This window comes from Vidua macroura, chromosome 3 (assembly GCF_024509145.1).
Source record: "Vidua macroura isolate BioBank_ID:100142 chromosome 3, ASM2450914v1, whole genome shotgun sequence".
Lineage (NCBI taxonomy): Eukaryota > Metazoa > Chordata > Aves > Passeriformes > Viduidae > Vidua > Vidua macroura.
Genome location: NC_071573.1, coordinates 8,165,675 through 8,192,706, shown reverse-complemented (window position 1 = coordinate 8,192,706; position 27,032 = coordinate 8,165,675). Strand labels below are relative to the sequence as shown.

General features: G+C 38.8%; 2 protein-coding genes across 3 annotated transcripts in view; one reads left to right on the top strand and one right to left on the bottom strand.

Moving 5' to 3' along the window:
- The window catches only part of ESF1 (ESF1 nucleolar pre-rRNA processing protein homolog), a 30,061-nt gene extending 19,500 nt beyond the window's left edge, over positions 1–10,561 (bottom strand). Inside the window, exons 1-8 of the mRNA XM_053974376.1 lie at positions 10,521–10,561; positions 8,175–8,868; positions 7,103–7,431; positions 6,214–6,327; positions 5,443–5,543; positions 4,136–4,288; positions 2,608–2,722; positions 1,516–1,654 (exon numbers count right to left, since the gene is read on the bottom strand). Of these exons, the coding sequence (XP_053830351.1) occupies positions 1,516–1,654; positions 2,608–2,722; positions 4,136–4,288; positions 5,443–5,543; positions 6,214–6,327; positions 7,103–7,431; positions 8,175–8,868 (1,645 nt within the window). The 5' untranslated portion in view covers positions 10,521–10,561. The remainder of the gene's footprint in view (positions 1–1,515; positions 1,655–2,607; positions 2,723–4,135; positions 4,289–5,442; positions 5,544–6,213; positions 6,328–7,102; positions 7,432–8,174; positions 8,869–10,520) is intronic.
- An 83-nt stretch (positions 10,562–10,644) lies between these two features.
- NDUFAF5 (NADH:ubiquinone oxidoreductase complex assembly factor 5) lies at positions 10,645–17,795 on the top strand. Of its 2 annotated transcripts, none has more exons than XM_053974469.1 (11): positions 10,645–10,862; positions 11,443–11,483; positions 11,696–11,759; positions 12,421–12,468; positions 12,570–12,673; positions 13,129–13,168; positions 14,841–15,038; positions 15,635–15,695; positions 16,936–17,019; positions 17,381–17,463; positions 17,590–17,795. In XM_053974469.1, exons 1-11 carry the CDS (start codon positions 10,701–10,703, stop codon positions 17,674–17,676), a joined length of 972 nt encoding a protein of 323 aa, XP_053830444.1. In that variant the 5' UTR covers positions 10,645–10,700; the 3' UTR covers positions 17,677–17,795. The 2 variants fall into 2 exon arrangements, with proteins under 2 accessions (XP_053830444.1, XP_053830443.1); XM_053974468.1 differs by having other exon boundaries at positions 10,645–10,884.
- The last annotated feature ends 9,237 nt before the right edge of the window (positions 17,796–27,032 follow it).

Here is a 27,032-nt window from a genome sequence, read left to right as displayed (position 1 = left end):
TGCACATATTTTAAGGTGAAAAATTCCATAAAAAAACATGTTAGAACAGACCAACAAAAACCCTTTTAAAAATAAAATATTTTAGTAAGTTTGAAAAGTATAAATTGAAGTCCAGGACACTTCTTCCTCCTTATCAGACTCCTACATTTCAATTCAAGCAGCTGACATTGATTTTTCCCATTTGTGCATAGCACCACATAATTCTGCCAAATGGAACCCTGACAGATGGAATCCTGTTTTGTATCACATAACTGAATGGATAAAATGTCAGGAACATATTAAAGACATGACAACATAATTCCTCTATTAGCAACTTACTTTTCAAAACATCATTTGAATCTAGATATTTCCAGATTTAAAATTTATCAGTGTGGTAAGCTTATTTAAGGTCATTTCTTTTTCCTTCCCAGCAATGGAATTTTACTCTTTAAAAATTCCTGAAGTGTTGTTCACATGAATATTTGCTTTCATCACTACTCTATCACAGATGCTTATCTTTAGCACCTTGGTAGCCTTGTACCTGAGAGAAGATGTGCTTTACTCTGTATCCCTTGGTTCCCTTTATAGACTTCACTAAGTATTGCTAGAGGAACTAAAGTGCATTACAGTGCAGTTTTTATGTAAGATAAGACACAAGTGGACATTACTGCTGCCAAGATGAGTTTGCTGCCACAAGATTTCCCAACTCTGTAACCAGAAGAATCTGTAATGTTTCTTTGCATGCTCCAAGCTCATCTCTGATTGCAGCAACCTACTTTAATGTGGTATAAATCAATTTTAACATCTGTTTGAAAGACCTAATTAAGGCTTAATGAAATTTTATTTGCCTTGTAATCTAGGCTGTATATATTAAGAGCAGGATGAATTTTTGATTGAAAACAAGCAATTTAAATCAGGAATTTAAACACTGCTGCACCATATTCAGAAGACTCATGTACCTTACAAAGTTAGAAGAAATTCTCTTTATATTCTTAAGAAGTATGTGAATCAAAAAGCATTTGAAATATGTTCCTGTTCATTTAGTCATTATCCACCTTGCATTTCAAACTAGGACCTTTCCTCTGAAAAGGAAACATTTCAAGTTCTATGGGCCTATAATTTATCTCAGAAATGAACAGATTAAAAGCAGATATTGCCAAACTTGACAAAGAGATGTCAAGATACCCTGAAAAAAGAGAAAAAAAAAGGAGTAGGAGGAGAATCAAAATGCAAGAAAATTATTTTCCACTCAGAGGTGCAAGCTCCTATTCAGAAAGCAGCTACTGTAGTCCAGTGGAAGGTGTCCCTGCCAATGGCAGGGTATTGGAGCTAGATGGTCTTTAAGGTCCTTTCCAGTCTGGACTATTTAAAGATTCTGCTCAGGGGTACAATCATTATAAAACAAATATAATATTGTCCTTGTAAAAGATGACGCTCAAAGTATTTGCTATAGATATGACATTTAAATATGTAAATAATTTGTATTCAGAACCCTGCAGCTAATCACTTTGTGTACAATATTTATTACCAAAGTACCTTGCTGCTGTTCCTCCTCTTCTTCACTTGATGAAGCCAAATAAGCTTGAAAATCCATGTCAAGAAGCTCCTCTTTGTTGAAAGTTCTGCTGAGTGATGTCACTCTCTCATGATCTGTCTCATCCCATGTGATATCTACCTTAAAAGAAAGAATGCCAGTTGTAGAAGCTGGAACATTAAAACTGAAGACTGTAACATTGTCTTTTTAGGGAAGATTATTTTATACTTTCCATTCAATTACCTGTTAGTAATGCTCTCTACAATATCTCACTATAATAAATCATTTTGTAACATGAATCTAATTATAACATTTTGGAATTTATGCTACATTTCTAAGGAGTTGGAACTACAAGAAGAACTGAAGAAAACTCATGCACTGAATGGTTCTGTAACAGCAGGTCCCACAAGACAAAACCTCTGTAAGCTGAATTTCCTTTGTGGCAACAGATACTAGAGTTGAAGCAGCCACTAACCCCTCTCTTTTCCTCTTCCAGCAGCAATTCACTGCTGGAATCACACACGGACTGCAATGGAGACAATGAAAGTGTTTGCGCAACTGCACCCTCAACCAGAACGTGAAACAGATCTGACTGAAAAACGATCTAACAGAAGTACTTATTTCTCAACTAATCACTTCTCCAATCTGGTTCACTTCATGGCCAGATGGAAATTTTGGCTCTCAGTAGGACAGAGTAGGAATTAATTGCTACAAGGAGGGGAAGCAACTGTTGAAGCCTGGCATTACTACCAAAAAAACTCTTACTGATTTATATACTAACATCCATTTTAGGCAAATTAAAGAATTTAACTGTAAATAACAAAGTTATTTTATGTGCAACTTGTCACAGAGATATAATGAGGTCAAAATACAGTATTGAATTTGTAAAAGAGAAGCACAATCTCCTTTAAATACCAAACCAGGGTTGCAACTTGTAGGTCCATAGCATGCTTAAATCTTTTAATATGTTTGATGTCTTTATTTTGAAATGGTGGAGATAATCAGGAATCTTTTCCCCAGTACATATATCATTCATAAGCTGACAGCAAAACTAAACAAATAAGAAAAGCATTACAAAAACACTGTAAAGATACCTTTGATGTTCCCATAGCAGCAGATGTGAAGTACTTTGGCTTATAAGCAGCTATGTTCACTTCTGAGGCTACATCTTTTGGCTTATCATCAAATGTAACATTATCTGGAATAAATCTTAAAGGCGAATAAAACATGTTATTCTTCAAATACACCGGGAAATTGCATAGTATAAACAGCATAAGCTTTCCTAAGTATGGTACATCAGCATGAAAGAATTAGCTAAAATAAAAAGGGGGTAAGTCTGAAAAGGGAACAAAAGATATGGACAAGTACTCCACACATGTAAGATTTATTGCCTGGCTTCTGCAGATCTGTTCCACAAGTTTTCAGTGTATAACAACATGCCCTTTGGGAGGTATTTCAATTTTCAGTCTGGTATAAATAGGGTCACAGGTGGTTTGTTTGGTGGTTTTCTTTGTTTTAAGAATGATCTTTTCAGAAAGTTTAATATTAAACATTAAAAAGAAAAAAGTGAATAAAATAGGATTTGAAAACAGATGAATAAGAAATTCCAAACTTTTCAGGAAAGTTTAGTACATCTTGAAAATTGTAATTAGTAAGGGAAAAAAGTTAAAAAGTAACAATTGAAGAACTTACTTTAAATAAAACCCAAAACCTTGATATACTACTTGAGAAATTACTTGTGATTTTTTTAGATCTTTGCAAATGTAATCTGATAAACAGTATTCAACATTAAAATTTAACAAAGCAGAAGATTAGGAAAATCATTGGAGATTTTCAAGCAACTGTGTTTGTTATAAAACATTATCAGTGTTTAAAATGATGAAAAGTTACATGTTCCCTTAGCAAAGATGACTTCTCCAAAATGGTTCAAAGCAAATTAATTGAGTTTCTCTAGAATATGATTCAATGCAAAACCCCTTAACTTTCACTGACTTCCAAGGGTGTCCTAATAGAGGCTCCAGCAGACAAACAGGGCTTTTGTCACAACTTTTTGTGATTTAGTAACTTTTCTGCTTAGAACGAAAGGGGGCTTTTGCAATAAAAGGAAATACTAACAATAAACAAAACCATAATTTTAAATCCTTTCTTTCCCAAACATGACTTTTAAAATAGCAGAGCATCCAGCTCATTCACAAGGACTAACATATCTATTGCAGCTTTGTGACAACAGCAGCAATAATCTTGCCCTGTGGTAAGGAATCACAAAAAAGATCCACTTCTGGATCCTTGGGGAGAGAAAAAGAAAAAAGTTTAATTTTCTGAATCCTATCACTTTACTGAATTGTACCAAAACCTTGAAGATGTAATCAGAACTTTTTATCTGGCTTATCTGAAAATAGACACTCTATGCAGAGATCCTCTTGAACTTCCCATGTTACAATAAAAATGGTTAAAAAGAAGAGAAACCAAAGGGAAACCTAACAACTCACTGGATGCCCAATTTATCTTCATATCTCGTTCTGGTTACAGAATAAAGTAATATAGTTTACTCTGAATTATTATAAAGTGCCTTTAATTCACCCTCCCTGGCCCAAAGTGCAAAAATACCACCAGTGGAGTTACCTCAGGTCTATGAAAGAACAGCTACTTTCAAATTCCAGTCCATCACATTCCTCATAAATTTTATTGGCTGTTTCAGGAGAATCACATTCTACAACTGCATAGAAGTATTTCAGTCGCTTAAACTGGTACTCCCGCAGTTTTTCCCTATAAATCCTGCAAAAGTGGAGAAAAGACCAGTCAGGTGAGCTGGCTTTAACAGCTTTTTACTCACAATATCTTTTAAGTCAAAATTAAAATTTTATAATTTTATTAAAATTAAAAACATGCGTTAAAAGCATGCGCCAATCAACTACTCTCCTAATCTTGTAAGACGAAATGTTAAACAGCACGAAGTTCCACCAGTATTGGGTTTTCTTCAAGAAAAAAGACCATTTCAGACAGCTTTATTAAGTGTAAAATTTGTACATGACTCCACTGATAGGTCACAGGGATGAGGTTCAGTGATTCTGAAGGGCACAGGTATCACTGTGGTGGTACCTCCAGGATACCTGGATTTCTGTGTGTCAGATTCCAGATGCTCTCAAGCCCACTGAGCAGTAAATCCAACACTTCAGGATGCACCTTGAGGAACACAATGCAGGTGACCTCAGAACATGCTCTACATCCACCTTACACTCTCCTGACACACCAGAGAATATCTTCAATGGGATCTGCCCTTATTTTAGAAGCATCTAGATTTTCTAAATACAGGGCAGTCTAGCAGGATGCATTATACAAATATGGCCCCAGTCAGGCTGCCAAACATCTGGAAATTCTGGAAAAACATCAAAGCAAAACCTTGAACAAAAGCTAAAAAAAGGCAAAAAAGACATGCCTGAAGAAGCCAGGACAATGGTAGAACTGAGGAACTCAGCCTAGGAGGCCAGGGCTGTTGCTGGTGACATGCAAGAAATATCAGTCTGGGAATTCTTGGACTAAGGTCCCTGTTGATTCACAGGTAAGAATTTTGACAGTGAGCACTAAAAGGAGTTTACTGCACAAATGGCAACTTGTAGAGGAGAAATGCTGGTTTTTAAGCTAACCACACATTTGTTCCATTGATTATTCCAATGAGCTACATCATAAAATTTTGAACTCACATCAAAAAGCAAATCTCAACTTCTCAAGTTTCATCATCATGCATTTATTACATGCACTGATAATGAACCAGTGCCTGTTGTAAAACAACCTTTGAACAAAACTAAAAACTTAAGGTGTCCACAGGACACTTCCACATATGAACTCCTGAAAAAAGGAGTTGATTGGGATTTCCACTAAGAATTAAACATATTATATCTGTCATTTGAAGACAAAATTAAAATTAATACCCGTCATCCTCTGTGGTATTCTCTGGAAGATCAAACAGTTCCACAGGTCCTTTTTGTTCTTCCTCTTTCAATCTCTCTTTTCCAAACTCTGAAGGATAAATCTACAAATACAACAACATAAAACGAAGTTTTTAACTGTGGTGTAATGTACACTAAGGAAAAAAATATCTCTCCAGGCTTTTACACTTCACAGTTTTTATTTAGGATCAGTAAAGGGATCAATTCCATAACTGATGGAAAGTATGGAAAAGACAGTAGAATAACCAAACTGCCTGCTAGGAATTTTGAGGCAGATGAAGAACAACAGGAACCCTGACTTTGTTCATTGTACATTGTGGCCCTTTTCAGAAAGAGGTATCTGATTAAAATTTCTCTGAGAGCTGAGGTAGACACTAATAATGGAAAAATATAACTTAACTGGCCAGAATACAACCAATTTATTAGTAAGGTCTAAGGCTGAGTCTTCAGTCTAAGGTTGGGTTGTCTGCCATACAGACCACTGAATATTAAACTAATCAAGGAAATGTAGTCTCCTCCTACTAGAGAAAACCAGCAATGAGGGCCAACCTCATACACAAAAGAAATTAATGGCTTTGGCCTCTAACTCTGGCAAATACCTACCTGTTACAGCAAGTTAAATTGCAACATAATTTCTCTTTAAACACATTAATATTTCTTTTGGCTCTCCACAGTACTGTCTTGCTTCTTATTTTCTAGTCTATTTTTTTTAAACAGTAGAAGTCGGTACTCCTTTTAGAAACCAGTTCTTACCTTAACAGAAAACACTGTTCCTCCTTTGGGTGTGAAAGAATTAAATAGAGCCAACAAATCCTTAGCCTTCAACCTATCCCAGTCCATATTACAAACAGCCAATCTACTTGTAATCTGAAAGAACATAAAATTAATTGTTAACTGTTGTGGGGAATACACAATTCACAATACACTAGCAGAACTCAGTGGTAAAAATCAAAGTCAGCAATAAACTTTGCTGAAAAAAATAAAAGCAGCATTGTCGTCATGACTTTTTATCACTTAAAGTAGCAAAGATGAGAAGCATTGATTACCAGAGCACATAAAAAGGACATAAATAGTGAAGCACCACAGAATAGACTGCACCAATCACAGATTTAGAACTGCAGTGACAATATAATTGCTTAGGATTTTGTTATCATCAAACACTGTTAGTCTCAGGAGCAACCACTACCACTATTGTGACAGCACTAGAGTACTGTGATTTCCTTACACACTGATTGTGCTAGTTGTAAAGTCCTATTTCACTGTCTCATGATGCCTTAATTTCTTGAAGTGTGAGTTAAATAACTAAATTTTTGAAAAGTGAAAAAAATCAGTAATGAGCAAAAGCAGTACTATTTAAATTCTGGAATTACTGAAAGGCTTGATTTTGTTTGTTCTTTCACCTGTAGACAGCTTATTCATAGGTATAGGCAAGTGTGCTTAGGGGAAGAGGAGATACCAGTGAAAACTGCAAGTCTGTCATTGTCAGACAATTTCATTACCACTTCCATTCTGTCACTAAAAGGCTGAAAAACCTTTATGAAAAATACTTCCACAAACTGTTCCATAGATGATGATCTATAACAAACTCATAACAATTCTGAGTTTGTCATGTAGCAACTTTTCACAGGCAAAGTATTGTTACCTCATCTCCACGAGGGGCATCTTTATCCAGCTCGCGCCATGAGTGCTCGATCTCTGGCTCCTTTGGAAACAGCTCGTTGAAATCCTCATCATCCTCTGAGCTCGTGTCAATGTTCCCTATGCCTCTGGCTAGATCAGGCCCACTATCACTTTCTTCATCATCTTCTGAATCACTGTCATCTTCACCTATTTCCCCATCATCCTCTGGCTCCTCTTCCTTGCCTGTTTCTCCACCATCTTCTGATTCATCTTCTTCCAATTCTGCATCTTCACTTGAAGAGGTTTCTTCTTCTAAGTGGCTTTTACATTTTACACTTTGGTCACAGATGTCTGAGTACAGAAAGATAAACATTAGATACATTTTTATGTTAGAATTACACATGACTCTTTACAAAAAGGAAAAGTTCAGGGCTCTTTCATACCTATTTACAGGACTCCTTAAAGGTGTAACGATGCAGGAGCAAGTAACAGAAAACAGCATTTCCTCTTTTGCTTGTCTGGTCTGGTCTAATCTAATTTAATTACTCTTTAGGCTCAAAATTGTACTATCAATCCCAACTGTAATTAAATATTTTGCTATTTTATTTATATTACAGAACCAAGAGGTAGAAATCTATTTAATAATGGAGGCTATACACATGCACAAGCAATATAAATAAAGTTTTTCTTCAAGTTACCTGTTCTTTCTAATCCTCCCTAATATTAATGGCTCAACGCTGCCATGTTTACAATTTCTGCCCACAAGCTGTGACGTGCCTTCATGGCATCAGTTCAGATATCTGCTGTTCAGTTTGATAAATACAGCAGTGTATATGCTGCTATAAATTTTACTTTCCTAACTAACCGACAATTTCAGCACCAACAATTAAAAGAACAGGGATGTTCACAATCTTACTGAAGAATCAGAACTGATTCTATATAGAGCTGACCAACTCCAATCCTTCAGCAGCACTGAATCTGAGTCAGTTAGCTGTTTTATAACTAATCTTGCAAAATATCTTCCATGGATAAAACAAAAGCATCAACATCCAAATGAACACAGCTGAATTCTCCTTGTTATTTGAACAACTAACCTGATTCTTTTATTTTCCCTCCTAGGGAGTGGTCCCTCCTGGCAGTTTTGACTGACTTAGTAGCACTTCCTTGTGAAGACTTTTCCTTGATTTGAATCGAAATGGATCTTCCCCCTGATATACCTCCTTGCTTGTTTTCCCCTTTGGGTAAAAGGTCCTTGATTCTCCGAGAGTGATCAACTTCCACTGCGGGTTTCTGCGAGTCCTCTTTCAAGCTGAACTTAGATTTACTTTTTTGTCCTTCTTTTTTAAGGTCATTTAGTTTAGTCACTGCTTCACATGTTTGGTCCACTCCTTGTTGGGCTTTTTTGCCCTCCTCCTTTGGGAGGCCACCAGCAAGAGCCTTTGCAGAATCTCCTTCTCTACCTTTAGCTTTCTTTTTCTTTTTTTTCTTAACCATGAGTTCTTTACTATCACCTTCTGAAAGATCCGAGTCAGATTCCGACAAGGCATAAAACTTCCTGAGGTTCTCTGTAGAGGTGTAGTTAACAGGGCGACCTCTTTTATCCACTGTGTACCTCAGCTTGAACTTCTTGTCATGGAACATGGCTCGGAAGCGCTTGTCAATCTTGACTTTACGTTCCTTTTCAGGCATCTCCCAAAACCTGGGATCCCTTGCCACGCAGCTGAACCGGCCATCGCTCAGTATTTCCTCCTGGGCTGACATTTTCGATGCCATTGAAGACTTGGACATCTACAATATGGAAAAAACCCCAAACATTTCTGATTAAAAAAACCTTGACCAATTAACACAGATTTAGATACGTAACTGAAAAAAAAAAAAAATGGATTAAACAAAGTTGGATTTCTAACCTATACTTAAGGAGTTCTTTCCAAAAGCACATATGGCAATTTCATAGCATCACAGGCCACATGGTTGGAAGGGACCTCAAAGATTCCCTGGCCCAACATTTCCTGGCAAAAGCATTGAATATACAAGATGGCCCAGCACTCTGACAGCCAAATCTTGTAAGTGGGAATCCACCACCTCCCTGGAGAGATTCTTCCAGTGGTTGAATGTTCTCATGGAGGAAAATTTTCCTCTTGTATCTAAATGGAATCTCTCCAGGAATAACTTGTACCTAATATCCCTTGTCTTTTGCTTGTGACTTCTTGTAAAACCAGTCTCTAACTTCTCTGTAGCCACATTTTAAACACTAGGACGTGAGGATAAGGTCTCCCCTGAGCCTTCTTTCCTCAAAGTGGAACAAATCCAGCTCTCTCTGCCTTTCCTCACATGGCAGCTTGCCAGTCCTTTGGCCATCCTTGTGGCCCTTCTCTGGGCCCTCTCCAGCCTGTCCACATCTTTTTTGTATGGCAGAGACCAAAACTGAACACAGATGTGCCCTGACAAGCACTGTGTGCCAAAAGGATTTCTTTATCTCTGCTGGTGATGTCTGCTGATGGAACCTAGCACCCTGCTGGCTTTGATGCAGCAGCAGATTTAAACAAGTCACAAATAATCCTGTACCTACCACAGTCTCAGCCACAAATCTTTGCTTTGTCAGCTGCACTGGCAGCCCAAAAATCCCCTGTGCCCTGGGCTGCATCCAAAGCTCCATGGACAGCAGGTGAGGAAGGGAATTCTGCCCCTCTGCTCTGCTCAGGTGAGAGCCCACCTAAAGTGCCATGTCCAGATCTGGGATCCCAACACAGGAAGAACATGGAGCTATTGGAGCAAGTCCAGAGACCACCAAGGTAACAGGAGTTCCTCTCCTATGAGAAAAGACTGAGAGAATTGAAATTGTTCAGCCTGGAGAAGAGAAGGCTTCAGGAGACCTAACTGTGGCCTTCCATCTGAAGGGAGCCTACAAGAAACATGGAGAAAGACTATTTGCAAGGGTCTGGAGTAACAGCACAAAGGAGAATGGCTTCAACCTATTAGAAGGTAGGTTTCGATTAGATAGGAAGAAAAAAATTCTTCCCTGTGAGGGTGGTGAGGCACTGGTACAGGTTGCCCGGAGAAGCTGCGGATGCTTCATCCCTGGAAGTGTTCAAGGCCAGGTTGGATGGGGCTCTGAGCAACCTGGTCTGGCAGAAGGTGCCCCTAGCCATGGGAGAGGGTTTCGAACGAGACTGTGTTTAAGACCCCTTTCAACCCAGGCCATTCTATGATTCTGTGATAACGTATACACCTGGGCTGCAGACACATCCCTCCGTGACTCCTCACCAGACCCGCGCATGGGACCTTCAACGAGATTAACCCAGTGCGCACCGCAGCTACGGCCCACCAGCAGCACCAGGTGCGCCAAGACGGCTTCAGCCCCCCACACCCGCTCCGTCCCCGACCCCAGCGACGGAGGCGACCGCAGGATGGAGCCCCGAGGCCGCTCCGCTCACACCGACCGTGCCCGACGCCCGCCGCTCCCTCACGGCGCCGCCCGCACCCCGCCACTGCACGGCCGCTTCCGGCGGCGCTACGGCGGCCGCGGCGGGACACTGCTCCCCGCCCGCACGGCACACGCGCAGAGGGGCGCGCGAGGCCGAGCCGATGAGGGGCCTGGCCCGGGCGGCGCTGAGCGCGCGATGGCGCCGCTCGCTGTGGGCGCTGCCGGCAAGGGCCGCCGCCGCCGCTTCGCCTCCTCCTCCCGCCGGATTCTCGCCGGGCTCGGGCGCACTGAACCCGTTCGACCGCCGGCTGAAGCGGAAGCAGAAGAACTGGGCGGCGCTGCAGGCCGAGCCCGCCAAGTGCGATTACCTGAGGGAGGAGGTGCGGGGCCGGGGGCGCTGGCGGGTGCTGTGGCCGGTTCTGGGCCCCGCAGCTCAGGGACGATATTGAGAAGCTGGAGCGGGTCCAGAGGAGGGCAGCGGGGCTGGTGAAGGGGCTGGAGCACAAGGCCTCTGAGAGAGCTGGGCTGTTCAGTCTGGAGAAAAGAAGGCTCAGGGGTCGCCTTATCACTCTCTACAACTCCCTGGATGGAGGTTGTAGGCAGGTGGAGGTCGGTCTCTTTTCTTAGGCAGCCAGCAACAGGATAAGAAGACATCGTCTCAAGCTTTGCCAGGGGAAGTTTAGGTTGGACATTAGGAATTTCTTCACAGAGAAGAGTAATCAGACATTGGAATGGGCTGCCCAGGGAGGTGGTGGAGTTACCGTCCCTGGAGGTGTTTAATGAAAGACTGGACGTGGCACTCAGTTTAGTTGACCATGGTTTAGTGGCCACGGTTTAGTTGACAAGGTGCTATTTACTAATAGGTTGTACTTGATGATCTCAGAGGTCTTTTCCAGCCTCATTGATCCTGTGATTCTGACCGCCCGCTCTCCCCCCAGGTCGGCGGCAGGATCGCGGACCGGGTGTTTGACATCACCAGGTAAACCCCACCTTGTCCCGCGCCCTCCCCTCATCCCCGGGCCATGGGAGCCCTGGGGAGATCGCTGCAGGCCTTGGAGTGCCTTTCCCCGAGGTACCGCAGAAGGATGCTCGGTGGGCTCAGTTCAATAAGGCCCTTAGAGATTAGCAGCTCTAAAATTAAAAATATTGTACAACTTGGTTATGTTCTGTATTGCTGATCTTATCCTTTAGAACGTTTCCTCTCGCTTTGGATGTTGGCTCTGGAAGAGGTTACATAGCTCAGCACTTAACCAAGGTACTGTTCTCTTCATACTTAAAAGTGTTTAAAGGAAGGTCATAAGTATACCTCCCTTTCAAATAGGGCTCTGTTACAACTCAAGACGATCATCTGAGTCTTGATGAGGTAAATCTTGCCCCCCCTGTACCCATATACCTGTAGTTATAGTTCAAAGCTACATGTTGTGCAGGCTGTTCTTCATTTATTGCCACTGAAAACTGGACAAATGTGCAAGGAAAGTTATCTATTATAGTACAGTTAACCCTTAGTTTTGGATAGGAATATTCCTGTTTTTTTGGTGAATCTATTGGCTACAGTTAGCTGTTAAAGAGAAGTGTCATTATGGAGGCTTTGAAGCCATTAACAGTTTACCATTCATGAACCACTCTGTAAGTAAAGGTGCTTCCTTGGCTGTTAATCCATGGTTTATGTTTAACTAAACTTATGCCTAAAATTACAGAATGTGTTTTCTGTTACCACTTCTGCCTCAGCTGTTCTCCCTGGGAGCAGGTGCCACATTGTGTGGGGAAAAGTGCTTTGCGCTTTATATAAAGCTTCTATCAAGAGTGGGAAAGATTCTTTCTAATTTATTATAAATAGGTGTAAGTGCCAAAAAATTACTTATGTCCATTTACAAAATAATTCACATATTTAATGGACTTTTAAAATTTTATTTCAGGAAACAGTTGAAAAACTTATTCAAGTTGATATCGCAGAGAATGCTTTAGTAAGTAGCTTTTTGCATGCTAAAGTGCTTGAAATCTGTAATACAGGAAAGCAAAAGAAGTGAGGTTTTGATGAGCTGTTTTTCTTCCAACCCAACATTAGAAAAATGCTGTGGAATCTGAAATCCCGACGGTCAGGGTCGTAGCTGATGAGGAATTCCTTCCTTTCAAAGAAGATACATTTGATCTTGTTGTCAGCAGCTTAAGGTATGTATTCATAATTCATTTATTTTGTTTTGTTTAAGTTGTTAATAATGTTCTTTTCAGAGTAGCTTTAAGAAAATAAATCCAACAAAGATTACTAGTCCATTAAAAAGCAGTAAAAGTACTTGCATAGTTAATATAAGCATGTATTAGGAAAAACTGCTGTCCTGGTGATTCTTCCTGTTTTGTTTAATTTCCTTCAAAACACTTGGAGCTTCTCTCTTTCCTGCATTTTGACAAACTAGTCTCAAAGATTTGTGTTTTCTCACCAAAAAGAAGCTCTATGTGGATAAACTTCTGTTCTTGTTTGGTATCAGTTTCAAGCAGGTGTTTCAGCATGGTCACACCTTCAGAAATCAGTTTGTGGTTTTGGCTCCTGAAACTTACTCAGCTAATTAGGTAGATACTGGCATTTGATTTAATCTGAAATTATAAAATGTACACTTCTGTTATTTCAGCTTACATTGGGTGAATGACCTTCCTAAAGCTTTCAAAGAGGTAAGAAATTGGTTTTTAATACTCTAAGTTAGCACTTGCCATTACTTGCATTGAGCGCACTCTCTATTTCCAGGTCTTCTTTAAATAAGAGGCACACAACTCATGTTGCACACAAGTATTTTTTGCAATACTTTTCGCAGTTTGAGGAGCATTAGCTGATATTGCTACTAATTTGCTCCCTCAGATCAATTTGGAAAAAATAACTGAAACAACATACTTGTGCAATATTTGGATTCTCCACAGCAGGTAACTAATGTCACCTGAGACAGTGCTATTGATTTTTATTGTTAGCTCTTACTATTTGTAGTAAAATACTACACTTCTCCAGAGCTGCTTTATGGAGTTTGAGTTATTTGTATGTCTCAGCTGTTTATTTTGCAATACAGCTTTGACCAAGGCTTTTTGATATTGGCATAAAGCAAATACTTGTTGAGGACAGAAAAATAGTTTTTTTTCACTAGCAGATTTGGTTATTTTGGGTTACTTCAACTCTTTTCTGCTGGTGTAAACTTTAGTCAAATCAAAAAACGTAGTGCAAGAACAAGGAATGTGTTTTTTCATTTATTTCAAATTGATCAGTCCTTGCAGTGCTGTCCTATCGCCTGTTGGTAGGAATAGGACTACCCTACTGTCACTGAAATAATAAAAATCAATTGAAATGCATTCAGTACTTATTAAAAAAACTTTGAAAGAAATACAGAATTTTCACCGGAATTTAAGTATTCTATGGAGGGTCAAATATTTTCTCCCACAGTAAATATAACTGACACTGTCTCACAATGGCAAGGGAACTGGGCTTCTTGGCCAGCTTTCATGATTTTCTGTGTTGTCTTTAACTAATGGAAACTGCCTTTAACTGCCTAATTTTCTTACCTGTCAATTAAAGGCTTTTTTACTAGCACAGAAAAGGTAGCTTGATTAATACATCATTAAATTCTATGGAAAATATTTTTTTTCAAAGGCATTGGAAATGCTTGCTGTCTTGTTAGCCTGGTTATATAATCAGGCTCTTCTGGATGTCTAAAGCAGAGATAATTTCCAACTCTTAAAGAAATTAGAAAGCATTAATTTATTTGCCTTCTCACTAGGAAGAGGGCTAGAACTTAGGAGACCAGAAAGCAGCTTGTCAGCCTTGGTGTTTGAATTATGATATTGCTGTTTTGGCAAGTCAATAATAAATAATTGTAGGTATAATAAAAATGGCATTACTCTATTGTCTCAAGTGCAGAGTACTGGAAATTAAACTCTTAATTTCTCTTAAATCAAACCATTAAAAAGTGCTTTTGCAGCTCTCAGAAAGTAAAAGTAAATAGCATACTTGCCTTAATCTACCCTCCTTTTATAAGTAAATTAATTTAGAATATTATTTTAGGAGTATTGTGCTGAAAATAGTTTTACCCTCAATTTCTACAGTTTGTTCCATATTTCCTGACTAAGTGTAATTTCTGAGGATTTATTCTTAAGAATAGAAAATAGTCTCTCTTCAACCAGCGTATTTGTTTGCAGTGTGACCAGAAGCTGTGTCACAGCTTGCCCTGCAGAATACAGTCAATATTAAAAGTCTGTCACAGCTCTTACAATGATTACTTCTGAGTTCTTTAAGATAAAAGAACCACTTAGTTATGTAGGCTTCACGTAGCAAAGCCGTGAGCTGTGTGTTTGTGCGTTGCAGATCCACCAGGTGCTCAAGCCCAACGGAGTGTTCATCGGAGCCATGTTTGGGGGGGACACTCTGTACGAGCTGCGCTGCTCCCTGCAGCTGGCGGAGCTGGAGAGGGAAGGGGGCTTCTCTCCTCACGTGTCGCCCTTCACCGCCGTCGCCGATCTGGGACATCTGCTGTCCAGGGCTGGCTTTAACACCCTCACTGTGGTAATTATAAGTAAGAGAGCCATCAGGGAGAACAAGCCAGAACGTCAGAGCTGCTGGAATATGAAAATCACTGTTTGCTAATGTAGTAATAACATACTGCTTTCTTCTGCATGTGGCGCACCTTGCTGAACAGGCTGCAGAAATAGCCCGGACTGCCACTGTTTTTGGCTTTGTGGTGATAATGGAACCAACTGAAGTGTATCTTTGGCTCATGGCCCAATAGAATTTGGATGGTTTTCTTGGAGAAATGTCAGAGAATGTTAGACCTGCATGAAAAAATTATAGACACTTGCTCTTTCTTCTAAAACCAAGAAGAAGATAATGGCATTTAAATTAAAATTTGATTGCATTCGGGCTACTAAGCAAAACTTTTTAGAAATGTTAAAATAGTACATGCTTCCTAGAAATACGTGATTTGAGCAGAAGAGGCAGATGAATAGAATTGTAGAATGGTTTGGGTTGGAAGGGACTTCAGAAATCATCTAGTTCCAACCCTCCTGCCACAGCAGGGAATAGTTTGGTAGTACAGCAAGGTTGAAATAATGCTATTGGTTTAGTTTGATATGCTCTAAAATTGAACTTCTCAATTCTTCTAGGATACTGATGAAATCCAAGTGAATTACCCAGGGTTATTTGAGGTTATGGAAGACTTACAAGGCAAGTATATTCTTTGTGGAAACATAAATGTTTTCTTGTATCAGTGGACCAGACACAGAACTGTTTTACTGTGTGTTTCTTAACTCTAAATCATAGACTAGTCTGGGTTGGAAAGAACCTTTAAAGGCCATCTAGTCCAGCTCTCTGCAGTGAGCAAAGACATCTTGAACTCGATCAGGTTGCTCAGAGCTCCATCCGACCTGGTCTTCAATGTGATGTGGGTCATCCACTACCTCTCTTAGCAACCTGAGCCAGTGTTTCACCATCTTCATCACAAAGAATTTCTTTCTTAAAAAAATACAAATAAATCTTACTGCAACAGGGGAAGCATTAGGTTTTTTCCTGCTTTCTAGTCAGTCAGGAGATTATGCCCGTCAGGAGATTTTTGTTGGGAAGCACAAGTCAAAGATTTGCTACTTCATGGTCTGCTATGAATATTCTGCTTCCCTGGGGTTCCTGTTCTGCATGAGCCTGTTCAGTGTAAGGTGCAGAAAAACCCTTAAAGGGAGACAGAAGTCCATATCCCACACACTGACTTTTCCTGTGAGCCTTTCTAATTACCAGGGCAATCAGCAAGCTGCTTTGGAATGAGAGCAAATACATCCTTAATTTGGAATCTGCTGAGGAGCAGCAAACAATTGAGTAACGATTTTGTTATTATTCTGATAGCATTTGTCATGGATTGTAAAGCAGTCATTCACATGGAGTCTGTTGTTACTGACAGCAACTCAGGGCATTTCTTATCTGGATCGACTGCTGTATGGACTAATTCCTTAATGGAAAGGCAACTTTTATTCTGAGCAGAAACGTTCAGATGCAGTAAGTGATTAAAAAGATTAGAATTGTGGTTACTTTATTTTGTATTCTAAATCTCTTGGACTAGTAATTTTAATGATTATCTGTTAAAACAATACAGTCATGTGTCTGAATAAACCCTTTGTACTCATTCTTAAAATTAGTTATACTTAAAAGCCTAAATGTTCAAAGACTCAAGCTGAAGAAGTAATCATTTGAAATGATTCCTAGCAATGCAAACTGTAAATTGCAAAGCATAGGAGGTTAAAAGTTTTGGAGTCTTACACATAAGAAACTCACCTAATGATCTGTGGTATGTTCTCTCTTACACTGAATAACAGAGGATTCTGTACTTTGGTTTTGTAAGAATCTGTCCTTAGTGCATGACCTTAACTCATGGCATGTGCAATATCTTCTTTTCCTTAAAGCTAAAACATATTTTTAGGTATGGGGGAGAGTAATTGCTCTTGGAATAGAAAACCTCTGCTGCACAGGGAGACAATGCTGGCAGCTGCTGCAATATACCAAGGTCAGTATTTGAGAGTAATGGGTTCATCTAAAATGACTTTAAGAATATTTTTTCTGTGTCTTTTTTTATGACTTTTGTGTAAAAAAAAAACTCCAGAAACCTAAACAAACCCAAAGCAAAACCAAAAACTCCAAATACTCCAGAACAAAATGCCATTATCATAAGCTATTTTTAACCTCAATTATAATGCCAGGATTTGAACTACATTGATGCACCAGTATGAGATATTTTTATTGTCCCAAATCTTTCACCAGGAGTCATTATGATGAATATGTCACGCTCAGTTCTGATGTTCTGAGAACTGAGTGTTTCCTAGTGCTGACAGCCTGCACCTTCTCTCTCTCCCTTCCTGCCCTAACAGAAATGTACGGAAACAGCAATGGCTCCGTACCTGCCACCTTTCAGATCTACTACATGATTGGCTGGAAATACCATGAGTCACAGGTAATGTGAAGCTGTTATTTTCTCTTTGAAGGTACTATTGAAGTAAGTGATGTTTTAAAAGTTTTTTTATAAAACATTTTTATTTAAAATTAGCCCTATATGGTTTGTTTTTTTTTTCTTCCTTAGGCAAAACCAGCCCAGCGAGGTTCTGCAACAGTTTCATTTGGAGATCTGGCAAAAATAGAAGGACTGCTTAAAACAGGAAAAAAATAGTTGTTCTTCAGAATAATAATTGTCTTGAAACTTCTATAAAAGTTTTAATTGCAGACAGTCTTCACTTGTGCTTATTTAGTGATGACATCCTGAAATGATAATAAAGTACTCTAATTTGAGGTTTTGTATTGTGCCACAGCATTATCTGTGTGAAATGGTGTTAATTTTTTCTTTCTAGATAAATATTTGAGCAGTTTGCTCTCTCAAGTCTTTGAGTTGAGCAACTCTCAATTTTTTATTAAATTTACTATTTTCAAAAATAATGCCTCCTTCAGCATTTCAGTATCACAGGCTGCACCAGGTATGGTTTACATGTCTTGAATGCATTTTTAAATTATTTCTCAAGGATAGTAGATCATAATAAATAATAGTGTATTATAAAAGTAAAGAATGGTAGCAGGTGTATTTATGAGACAACCTATAAGAGAAATTATCAGCAAAGACAAAGATATAAATTATTACGGTTTTTATGAGTTGGGAAGTATGGGTAAAAAGTTACTGTAATATATTTGAATAATTAAGTGATATGTTATGTAAATGTTAGTTGAAAATTACACTTACACATTACTTCCCACTTTTCTATGTCAGAGGCTAAAGAGCAAGAAGAGTCATTTTCTCTTTAGCTGTGCCATGGAGTTATGACTTTTCCTGTCTATAACAGCATTACCAGAAATTTATATTAATTGCAACTATGACCCATTAATATGAGAGGTTTAGAAAAAATACCTGCCCAGAGATTTTGCTTGATTGTAGCACTCATAGAGGTGGAGAAACAGAAAGGATGAAGTCTATACAACCAAATATTCAGTTCCATAATTTTTGTCTTAGTATCTGAGTGGTATATCAATCCTGGTGGAGCTAAAGCCTTTTAAAATTTATTTCCTAGGCTTTTTTAAGATTAACCACCAGGTGGAGTTTGACAGAACTTGTGCATAGCACAAACCCAACAGGCCAGGTAGGCAGAAGTCTTCCCATCTGTAAGGTCGTGTTTTGGGGGTTTATTTTATTGACCAGGTTTTGACTTTGAATAAAAAATGGGCAGAGAATAGACAAGTCATGAGAAGGAGGGCCAGAATATTCTGTCCTTTTTTGCTTGCAAGCCTAACCCATAATTATTTGAGAGAAATTAGTTCATTTTTTCTTTTCCTAGAAAAGAACAGTAATTCTGCTGGAAAAGGGGGGAGAGACTCTAAATGGTGTGACAACCTTTAAAACTCTCTAAAGACTAAAACAAGAGCTTGTTTCTGTGAAAGCTTCTGTTTTTTTAATACTCCATCAGTGGATTTGGTACAAAATACTGCGTCACTCTAGAGGTCTTCTCTGGCTTAAATAAAGTCTCCTTGTTTCTGGAGAAATCTCTGGTTTCCCAGATGTAGGGTTCTGTGAAGTTATGCATCAAATCAATGTAACTTTATAAATCCCTGCTTTAGTAGGTTAATTTCCAATCGCTTGAGCTGGTGGTTGTGACTCAGACGTGTTAAGTAAATGAGGAGGTGGAATGTGCTGGGTAAATGTTAATTGGACAAGTGCTCCTGCTGTGCTCCTTTGAAGTATTCAAGTTGTGGCGAAAAGGAAGGATTTCCAGTTCTTTGATTTCATATTTCATAGATGGCATACATAAATAGTAAAGTGTTTTGGTAGTGGGGAAGCATCTTCTGAACAGGGAGAAAAGATACCTAGCTTTCCTCCTAGCCCTTGGGGGGAAAAAAGGTGTAGATATTCTATTAATTTGAAAAAGGGCTGGGGAGTAATAGAAGTAAGGAGTAGTAAAAATGGCATTGGAGCAGTGTGGGTTGGAATTAGGGAACATGTAACAGGCAGTAAGGTGTTAATTTCCCTGTCTGTGTTTGAATACCTGCCTTTTGTGGGAGCTTTAAACTGCAATTATAGGGTTTTTTTCTGTAGCACCTCTTGAAGTTCTAGGTTACTCCTAGTTGCTTGAATAAGTAACTTTGAAAACACTTAGTTTACTATGAAGAAATGTTTTTGTTACAAGACTCTGTTTCATTTTAATTCCTTTTCACATTTAAGTCTTTATGGCTCTCTAAAATTGTAATGGAGAAGAGCACTTTTGCCACTTGCTAGCCTAGTACTTTGTATGCTGAGAGTCAGCTTTTTCAGAGTGAGTAAGTTCTAAAAAGTAGTTGTGAAGGTGACATAATGTCTCTTGTAAGCTTAGTTAACTTAAAAAGCTTTATGTATAATACAGAATATTTTTCTCCTGAATACAGAATGAGAAAAGAATTCAAGGAGATAATTATTTTGATTAATCAAAAGCTAGGAGCCCATAAATAAAATAAAAATAAGTTTAGAAGAAGCATGGTTGCACTTAATGAACATGAGTATTTTTATTTTAGAATTTGAGTCACAGATCAGTGAGTATGCTTGGTCTGGATCTTTGGTTACAAGATCTGTCAATGTATAGTTTTATTCAAGTCTGTTTAGGATAAAGGAATGAGAGCCTGTACTTTCAAGACTAAGAATCTGTGAAGTTAAAACATTAGAGAGGATTCTTCATTACCTCTAATTTATAAAAATGTCATCAGCAGAAGTACAAAAGTGAACCATACAAAATTAAATTTAGCTGTATTTCTTTACAATGTTTAAAAAAGAAAAATATGAATGACACTCTTTTAATGTTTTCTGGAAAAACTATGAGCTAATACTGAGCTTTCAGTTGCAGGGGAGAAACACACCAATCTTTCATATGGTTTTTAATTGGAATTTTCTGAAGCAAAAACCTGATCTCAGGGATTAAATTCATTAGAGCATCTTTAAGAAGCCACTTTTTAGAAGGCTAGCATGTATGTTAAACCTCTTAAGTTTTCATTTGTCTAACCCAGAGATTTAATATGCACTTTTCAAAGACGTGGTCCATTTTTGCCCAGGATTTGGAGCTGTTACTTTGGAGAAGTGCAATTATTGTAGTCCTTTGATTGGAATCAGTCTGAGTACTGAAGCAAGTGTGATTTCCTGAATATCTTGAATGCCTTCAAGTGAAAGAAAAGGAAAAGAAAAATAAAAACCTGAGATAGGTAAGTTTAGTTGAAGGCTACATATAAGAGTGAAGCAGAAGACACTGAAGGGGTGCATTTGCTGCTTGTAAGGGAAAAACAGCTCATGCCTTACTTAAATCAAGTTAAAATTGAAGTGATTTGTTGACTTATTGATAGCTTGTGATTGACTGTTAGTCCGTGAACTATGCATGCAGGATTAATAGCAGCAATATAACAGATAAATGACTACTAGACCCTTACAAAACCTTAGTAAACACCTTCACATACCTAAACATACTCCTATAGGAACCCCCACAGCCCCCACACATACTCTCAAATTTGCAGGTAAATGCTCACCCCTGTCCCTTTACCAGGAGGTTTCAGTGGTATGAGCCCACCTTTCTCAGAATATATTCCTGTGTGCATCCATCACCTGAGGAGATGTGGATGGTGTGGCTGCATTCTCACCTGGGCTGTTCCTATCACCTGCTAATCCACCCAGCTGTTGGGGCAGGACCCCAAATGTGACACCCCAGGAGTGACCTGTGCTTGTTGAGCCCTGTGTTCTCAGCCCACTGCCAGGGGTGGGTGTTCCCTCAGGCCCCATAGAGCTTGAGATGCCAGGGGCACCTTCTTGGTATCAAACCAGGTTTTCACTGCTTTTTTCTCCCTGTTAGAAATGTTAGGGCTTTTTATATATATATATATTTTTAGCTGATTTTTCTTTCCCATCTGAGGTCTCTTGATAACTGCCTGATTACTATTTCATGTGGCTGATGGTTATCTTCATTTTCAGACAATCTTGGCAGATTTTAAGCAAACACCTTCTCAGTACTGAATGTTTTGTTCACACACATTGCACATGCAGTTCTATCATAGCAGCTGATGATGTCCAAGATTTTTTGCCACCTTGTACTTTATGTAGGTTTCCCCTAATATTTGGAGCTGTGTCTTGGGGTACAAGGTGTGTTGATAAAGGAAGAGACAAATTCCACAGAAAAAGTGTTCCTGTTTGGAGCCTTATTTTGAAGCAATGAACGATGAATACTGGGGAATTCTATTTGGCCTCAAACTCATGATAGGCCAGAAAATTTGCAAGTTTTCTAATTATTGCAAAATAAGGAGGTTTTGTTATTCAAATACAATCTATATAATATATATCTGATATAATTTCTGGTTTCATAGATGCCAAAACTATGGAAATACATGGGATACATTTCAGCAGCCTTCCAGTACTAAAGGGGCTGCAAAAGAGTTGGTGAGGGACTTTAATGGTGTGTGGGGTGATGGCTTTAAGGTGACAGGGGGTGGGTTTAGATTAAATAATAGGAAGAGATGATTCCCTGTGAGGGTGGTGAGGCCCTTGAACAGGTTGCCCAGGGGAGCTGTGGATGTCCCATCTCTGGAGAAATGTTCAAGGCCGAGCTGGATGGGGCTTGCAGTAACTTTGTCTAGCAGAAGGTTTCCCTGCCAGTGGCAGGGGGTTGGAACAAGGCAACCTTTAACATTTCTCTGAACCCAAGCCATTCTATGATCCTTTGCATAAAATACCATCTTTTAGCCAAATTACAACATAAAAGAAATTATTGTTTTACTTGGTACCTGCATTGGTTTAAATGGTTTGAATCTCTAACCTTGAATTTTTTACATCTAAAGTAAGGCACCCTAATATTAAAATATCACTTATTCTGTGGAAATACTAGCCAAAATGAACAATTTACTGAGGGAATCTACTGGGCAACAGGTATAAGAAGTAGTAACTTAAAGTTTTTGTTGATACTGGAATCACTGTACTCCCTCAGGGTTTTTTCTCCCTGGAATTTTTTCCTTCTGGAATTGTTTTCTCCCTAAACTGAGCCACAGATGGTTATATGTGGTGCCCATTTTTTTAGCTGTACTATCATCTTGTCTTCACAAAGTGTGTATTGCTGTAGTATTCAGGTGCCAGAGGCATCAGTTCTTACCAAAAATTACATAAGGAATGTCTTGAAGTCTCCCATTTCTTTTTCTACCGTGTGTAGGAATGTGCCCCCTGTTGATGAAGTGACTAAATTATTCTTTGTCTGCTTAAAAAAGCAAGAAGTCCAGAAGTTTCTCTCCCAATTTGCTAAGAAGACACCTCATAGAACCTTTTGGACTTCACCTCAGACCTGGGGCTGTCTGATTGGACAGAGGCCAAGAGGTCCTGCCTAGGTAATTCACTAGAAAAGGAAGAGAACAAAGGAAATAACTGCTTTTGTGGGGTGTTTTAGCAGGAGCAGGGACCTCTTGCCCCTGGCTTGGTTTTTCTCTGTAGCAGCTTTGTTATCCTGTCTTTTATTAAACCTTTTCCTGTTTCCAACACTACCTCAGAAGCCATCCTGCTAATTTTATGCATTCGGGGTAACTGGCCTGTCTCAGGTGTGATAGGGTTTCTGGGAGCTCATAAGACCTGGTTTGAGGAGAAACCCATCAACCATGTGTTCTATTTTCAGTTTTATGAGGATTTATTACTTTATTCCAGTTCTAGAACTATTGATTGCTTTAATTTGATGCAGAACGTATATTTGTTACAGAACTCTCCATGTTATTTCCTAATGTCAGTTGCTTTCACTTCTGGAATTAAAAATGTAATTCCCATCAAGTACCACTTCAGATTTGGTGATTATATTCCCAGTCAATTTCTTTTCTGACTCAAAAGCAGGATGCCCAGTCTTAGAGTAATACTGCAGTTCTGAGGCAGCAGCTGTAGTAAGCTTTACTTGGTAAACTAATGCTGAACTTCATAGGTAGCTAAGTTCAAAATAGAAGCCAGTCAGAACTCAGTATCCACTTAACAGAAATTTAGATAGTATCTTGTCCAGGCCTGACTTTTTGTCTGTGACTTTTTTTTTACCTATAATTGTTTCTGAAATTCTAAAAGAATAACTGAGCTGGAGCTACTGCAAAGAGATTTTTTTAATCACATCTCAAACAAAGCATTCCTCGCATGATTTTGCCTCCAGGCTTCAACTTCGAAGGCGTTCTCAGGAGGAGCTGCGGTGCTGTCACAGCATTGTTGAGTCAACAGAGGTAGAGCACTTGTTTGATACATGGATGACTGATCTTCGATTACCACCTTTCACAAAACAAATGAAAACATCTGTTCTTTTATTTATATGTGAGCTTTCCAAGTAGATGTGAACAATTTTCTTTTGTTTATTTTTGTTGTGTGTGTTCTTTTTCCCTCCTGACTCACTGAATCTTCATTGTATGGAAAGTGAAACTTTGAGCACTGAATGGATTGGGTGATTGCATCTCTGTTCAGGTTGGTTTACAGTGTGGTGGCTGGTATTTTTTTGTACCTAAAAGTTTATTATCCCTTAGAAGATAGCTAAGCACTGAGTTTTAAATTAAATTCTATCCCAAAGATACGGCATTAAGATAATAGTATGATTATTTATTAGCCTATGTTTGGAGCAGACTCAGTTGCTCTGCCTTGGGAAAGAATTCAGGTTTATCAACACAAAGGCTTCCAAAGTGCAGGGAAGTGTTTCCCTGCAGAGAGTTAGTAAATCTTCACAAATTACTCAGTCCCTGCACTCCTTTCTGGCATTTTCTGCTGGACAGCTTGGCTTTGTTATACTGGCTCTCCTAGGTCTCTCAATTGTCACATAGAGACTGTGCATAATTTTAGAAGTCTTGAGAATTGAAATCAGAGCCCCTTAGCTGTAAAAAGGATCTGAGAGTTAGATCACAGAATGGCTTGGGTTGGAAGGGACCTTAAAGCTCATCTAGTTCCAATCCCCCTGCCATGGGCAGGGGCACCTGTCACCAGAGCACCGCCCTGAGTGCTGCAGCAATACAAATGGTTCTGTGCTCCTACCTGTTCAGTCTCTGCTTTTGAGTATTGCTGAATAACTCCATTGAACTATACTGTAAATATTACTGTTTTCAAGCAGTTAACCATCTTGAAAACGCATCAACATGACTTAGTTAGTATAACACTTGATGAATTTACAAATGAATCTTGGCATAAGGCAAATGCATTTTAATGCTGCGGTTTGTATGCCTGCTCCCTGCATATTTATTTTCAATTCCAGTTGATTAGCTGCTTTGTCTTGTGTGTAGAAATGGCCTGTTTAATGCAGTGGGAAGTCAAGTAGAAGCCAGCATTTGTTAATGGATGCTTTGAACAGGCACAGTCAGACATTTTAAATTATTCTAACTAAGCAGGAATTCTAATTTATTTCTAAAGATAGAAGTACAACAACCCAATTACCTAGTTTTCTCATGGAGTGTAATAAGTGTAATTAGCATAAAATTGGTCTATAAATTTAATGGGCAATTTCTTGTGTGGTCATTGAAAACACTAGTAAAAATGTGGCAAGCTATATTTGAGTCCATATAGTAACTTGTTCCCATTAGATGCTTCCTTGACAGAAGGCATTACTGTAAAATATCAATCAAATGTGTTCTGCACAAGGAGTTCTTAAGGTATTGGTTCAAACAGGCATGCCTGTAGGTTTGAAAGTTCCTTCAATCAGAGAATTTTTTTGGCTGGGTTGGCAGTAGGATTTTTTACCTTTTAAAGATGGTTTTCTGACTATAAGTTCAAACTTGTAGTGTATGTGAGCATGTGGCCAGTTCTGTGTGTAGCCTCATAACAATAGCTGGATCAGTTGTTCTAAATGTAGATTATACACACAGCTGACAATAAAGATAATAAAATACTATTTATTTACTCTTGAAAGTGGAAGGGGTGCTAGAGTCCCACACCTGATGCAGAGGTTCTCAAATCATGATTCAGGCTGCTGTCAGCACTTTTGCAGTTGGTTGGATGTAACCAGCTGTGGGGCATTTCAGAAGTTTTAGATGATGGAATTCAAAGGATAGTTTTCCCTCCCTTCTACAGCTGATTTGTTTATGATGGGGAATTCTCTATGTAAATGTGCTTTCATCTAGTACTGTAAACTCAGACATAGCAAAGTTGTGGTGACCTGCTGGGACTAAAGTGGTGAAAATTAATGCTGTGAGAGAGAACACATACTTAGAAGAATATGAAGTTTCTTCTGCTTTGTCTGTTCCCTAGAGAATGAATAAACAAAAAATCCAACCCTGAGGCTTGGAGATTAGGACCAAGTTCTTCAAAGTTTTCATGATGGATTTTTGATTTCACACTAGTGCAGGCTGACATTACTGGAAAGAGAGATAAATGTAAAAATCTCTAAAACAAATTTACCAATCATGAAAATTCTTTAATTTCTTCAAGAGTGCATCCATTTTAAAGTTACTTTTATTACATCATTCTGTTAAATACAATGAATAAAATTAGAGCTGTGACTGTCAAAATACCAAGTTATTTCTTGTGCGTTAGAACAGCAACTCTCTTTGGGATTTATGCCCTACCACATCTTTCCCTGTCTTGATAATTTCATAGAGTGCACTTGCCTGCCTTCCTCTTTTGCCTTATCACTGAGCAAATGAAATCGTTTGCAGGTCCTGGGCTGCTTTGGAGAGATGTTGGGCCACTGTGTGTACTCTGTGACTAGCAGCCTGCCAAACAAATTGGGCAGTGTCCTCAATTTACTTGGTTGTAGGGCCAGTAAAAGATGTATCTTTACATTTCTAAGATTTAACTCAGGGCAATGGAAATTATTTTATCAAAATATATTAACATGTAATTAGCAATTCTGTTCCAGGTTAAACCCTAAGAATGTTAATCCTATGGGATTACTAACTTGGATTTATTCAAGAAATAGTATTTTAAAGCAGGTATTTTTAAAAAGGGGTTTTTTTAAGTTCCTGAACTCAATGTAAACCACACAGCAAGGGGAGAAAGGCATGGAGCAGTCCATTGCTGGCCTCCCTCAAACTGAGCTGTGCTCTGCTAAAATAGAACATCTTATGGAAGAAAAGTGTTCTCAGGTCTTTTGTTCTGAGAGAGTCGCAGAAAAGATAGGTCAAAGTTTTAAATAAATCTCTTGGGAGTGTGTATTCATATCTTACCTGATAAATCAGTGCACCTCTCTTCACTAGTAGCTGAAGATTGAAGATGTGATTCTATAATAAGGATGTTTTGGCAGTAGAACTTGTAAGAAGTAAAATAATTTGTTGGTCTATGTAGGAATTTAGGTGTGTTTGACTTGGAATGTGAGAACCACCTCACTTAATCCTGATTATAGGAATAAAGTTATTCACAGGCAGTGCAGGAAGGGGCTGATTTTGGTTGCTGTGCTCATAGGGGTAGCTGCTCCCAAGCCCCAGCAGTGTTTCAGGCCTGCCCTCACTTCTGCGGGCAAAAGAAAACAAACAAACAAAAAAACCCCAAACAAACAAACAAAAAAAAAAGTAAAAAAAAAATTGAAAATTCCCATCTCTGGAAATATTGTCAAGTTGGAT

Bases quoted from the DNA above. Each gene is read 5' to 3' on its own strand.
- NDUFAF5 (XM_053974468.1), top strand. From the start codon at position 10,666: ATGAGGGGCCTGGCCCGGGCGGCGCTGAGCGCGCGATGGCGCCGCTCG. The intron at 10,885-11,442 runs GTGCGGGGCCGG...CTCTCCCCCCAG, and splicing joins GCGATTACCTGAGGGAGGAG to GTCGGCGGCAGGATCGCGGA. The intron at 17,464-17,589 runs GTAATGTGAAGC...TTTCTTCCTTAG, and splicing joins GGAAATACCATGAGTCACAG to GCAAAACCAGCCCAGCGAGG.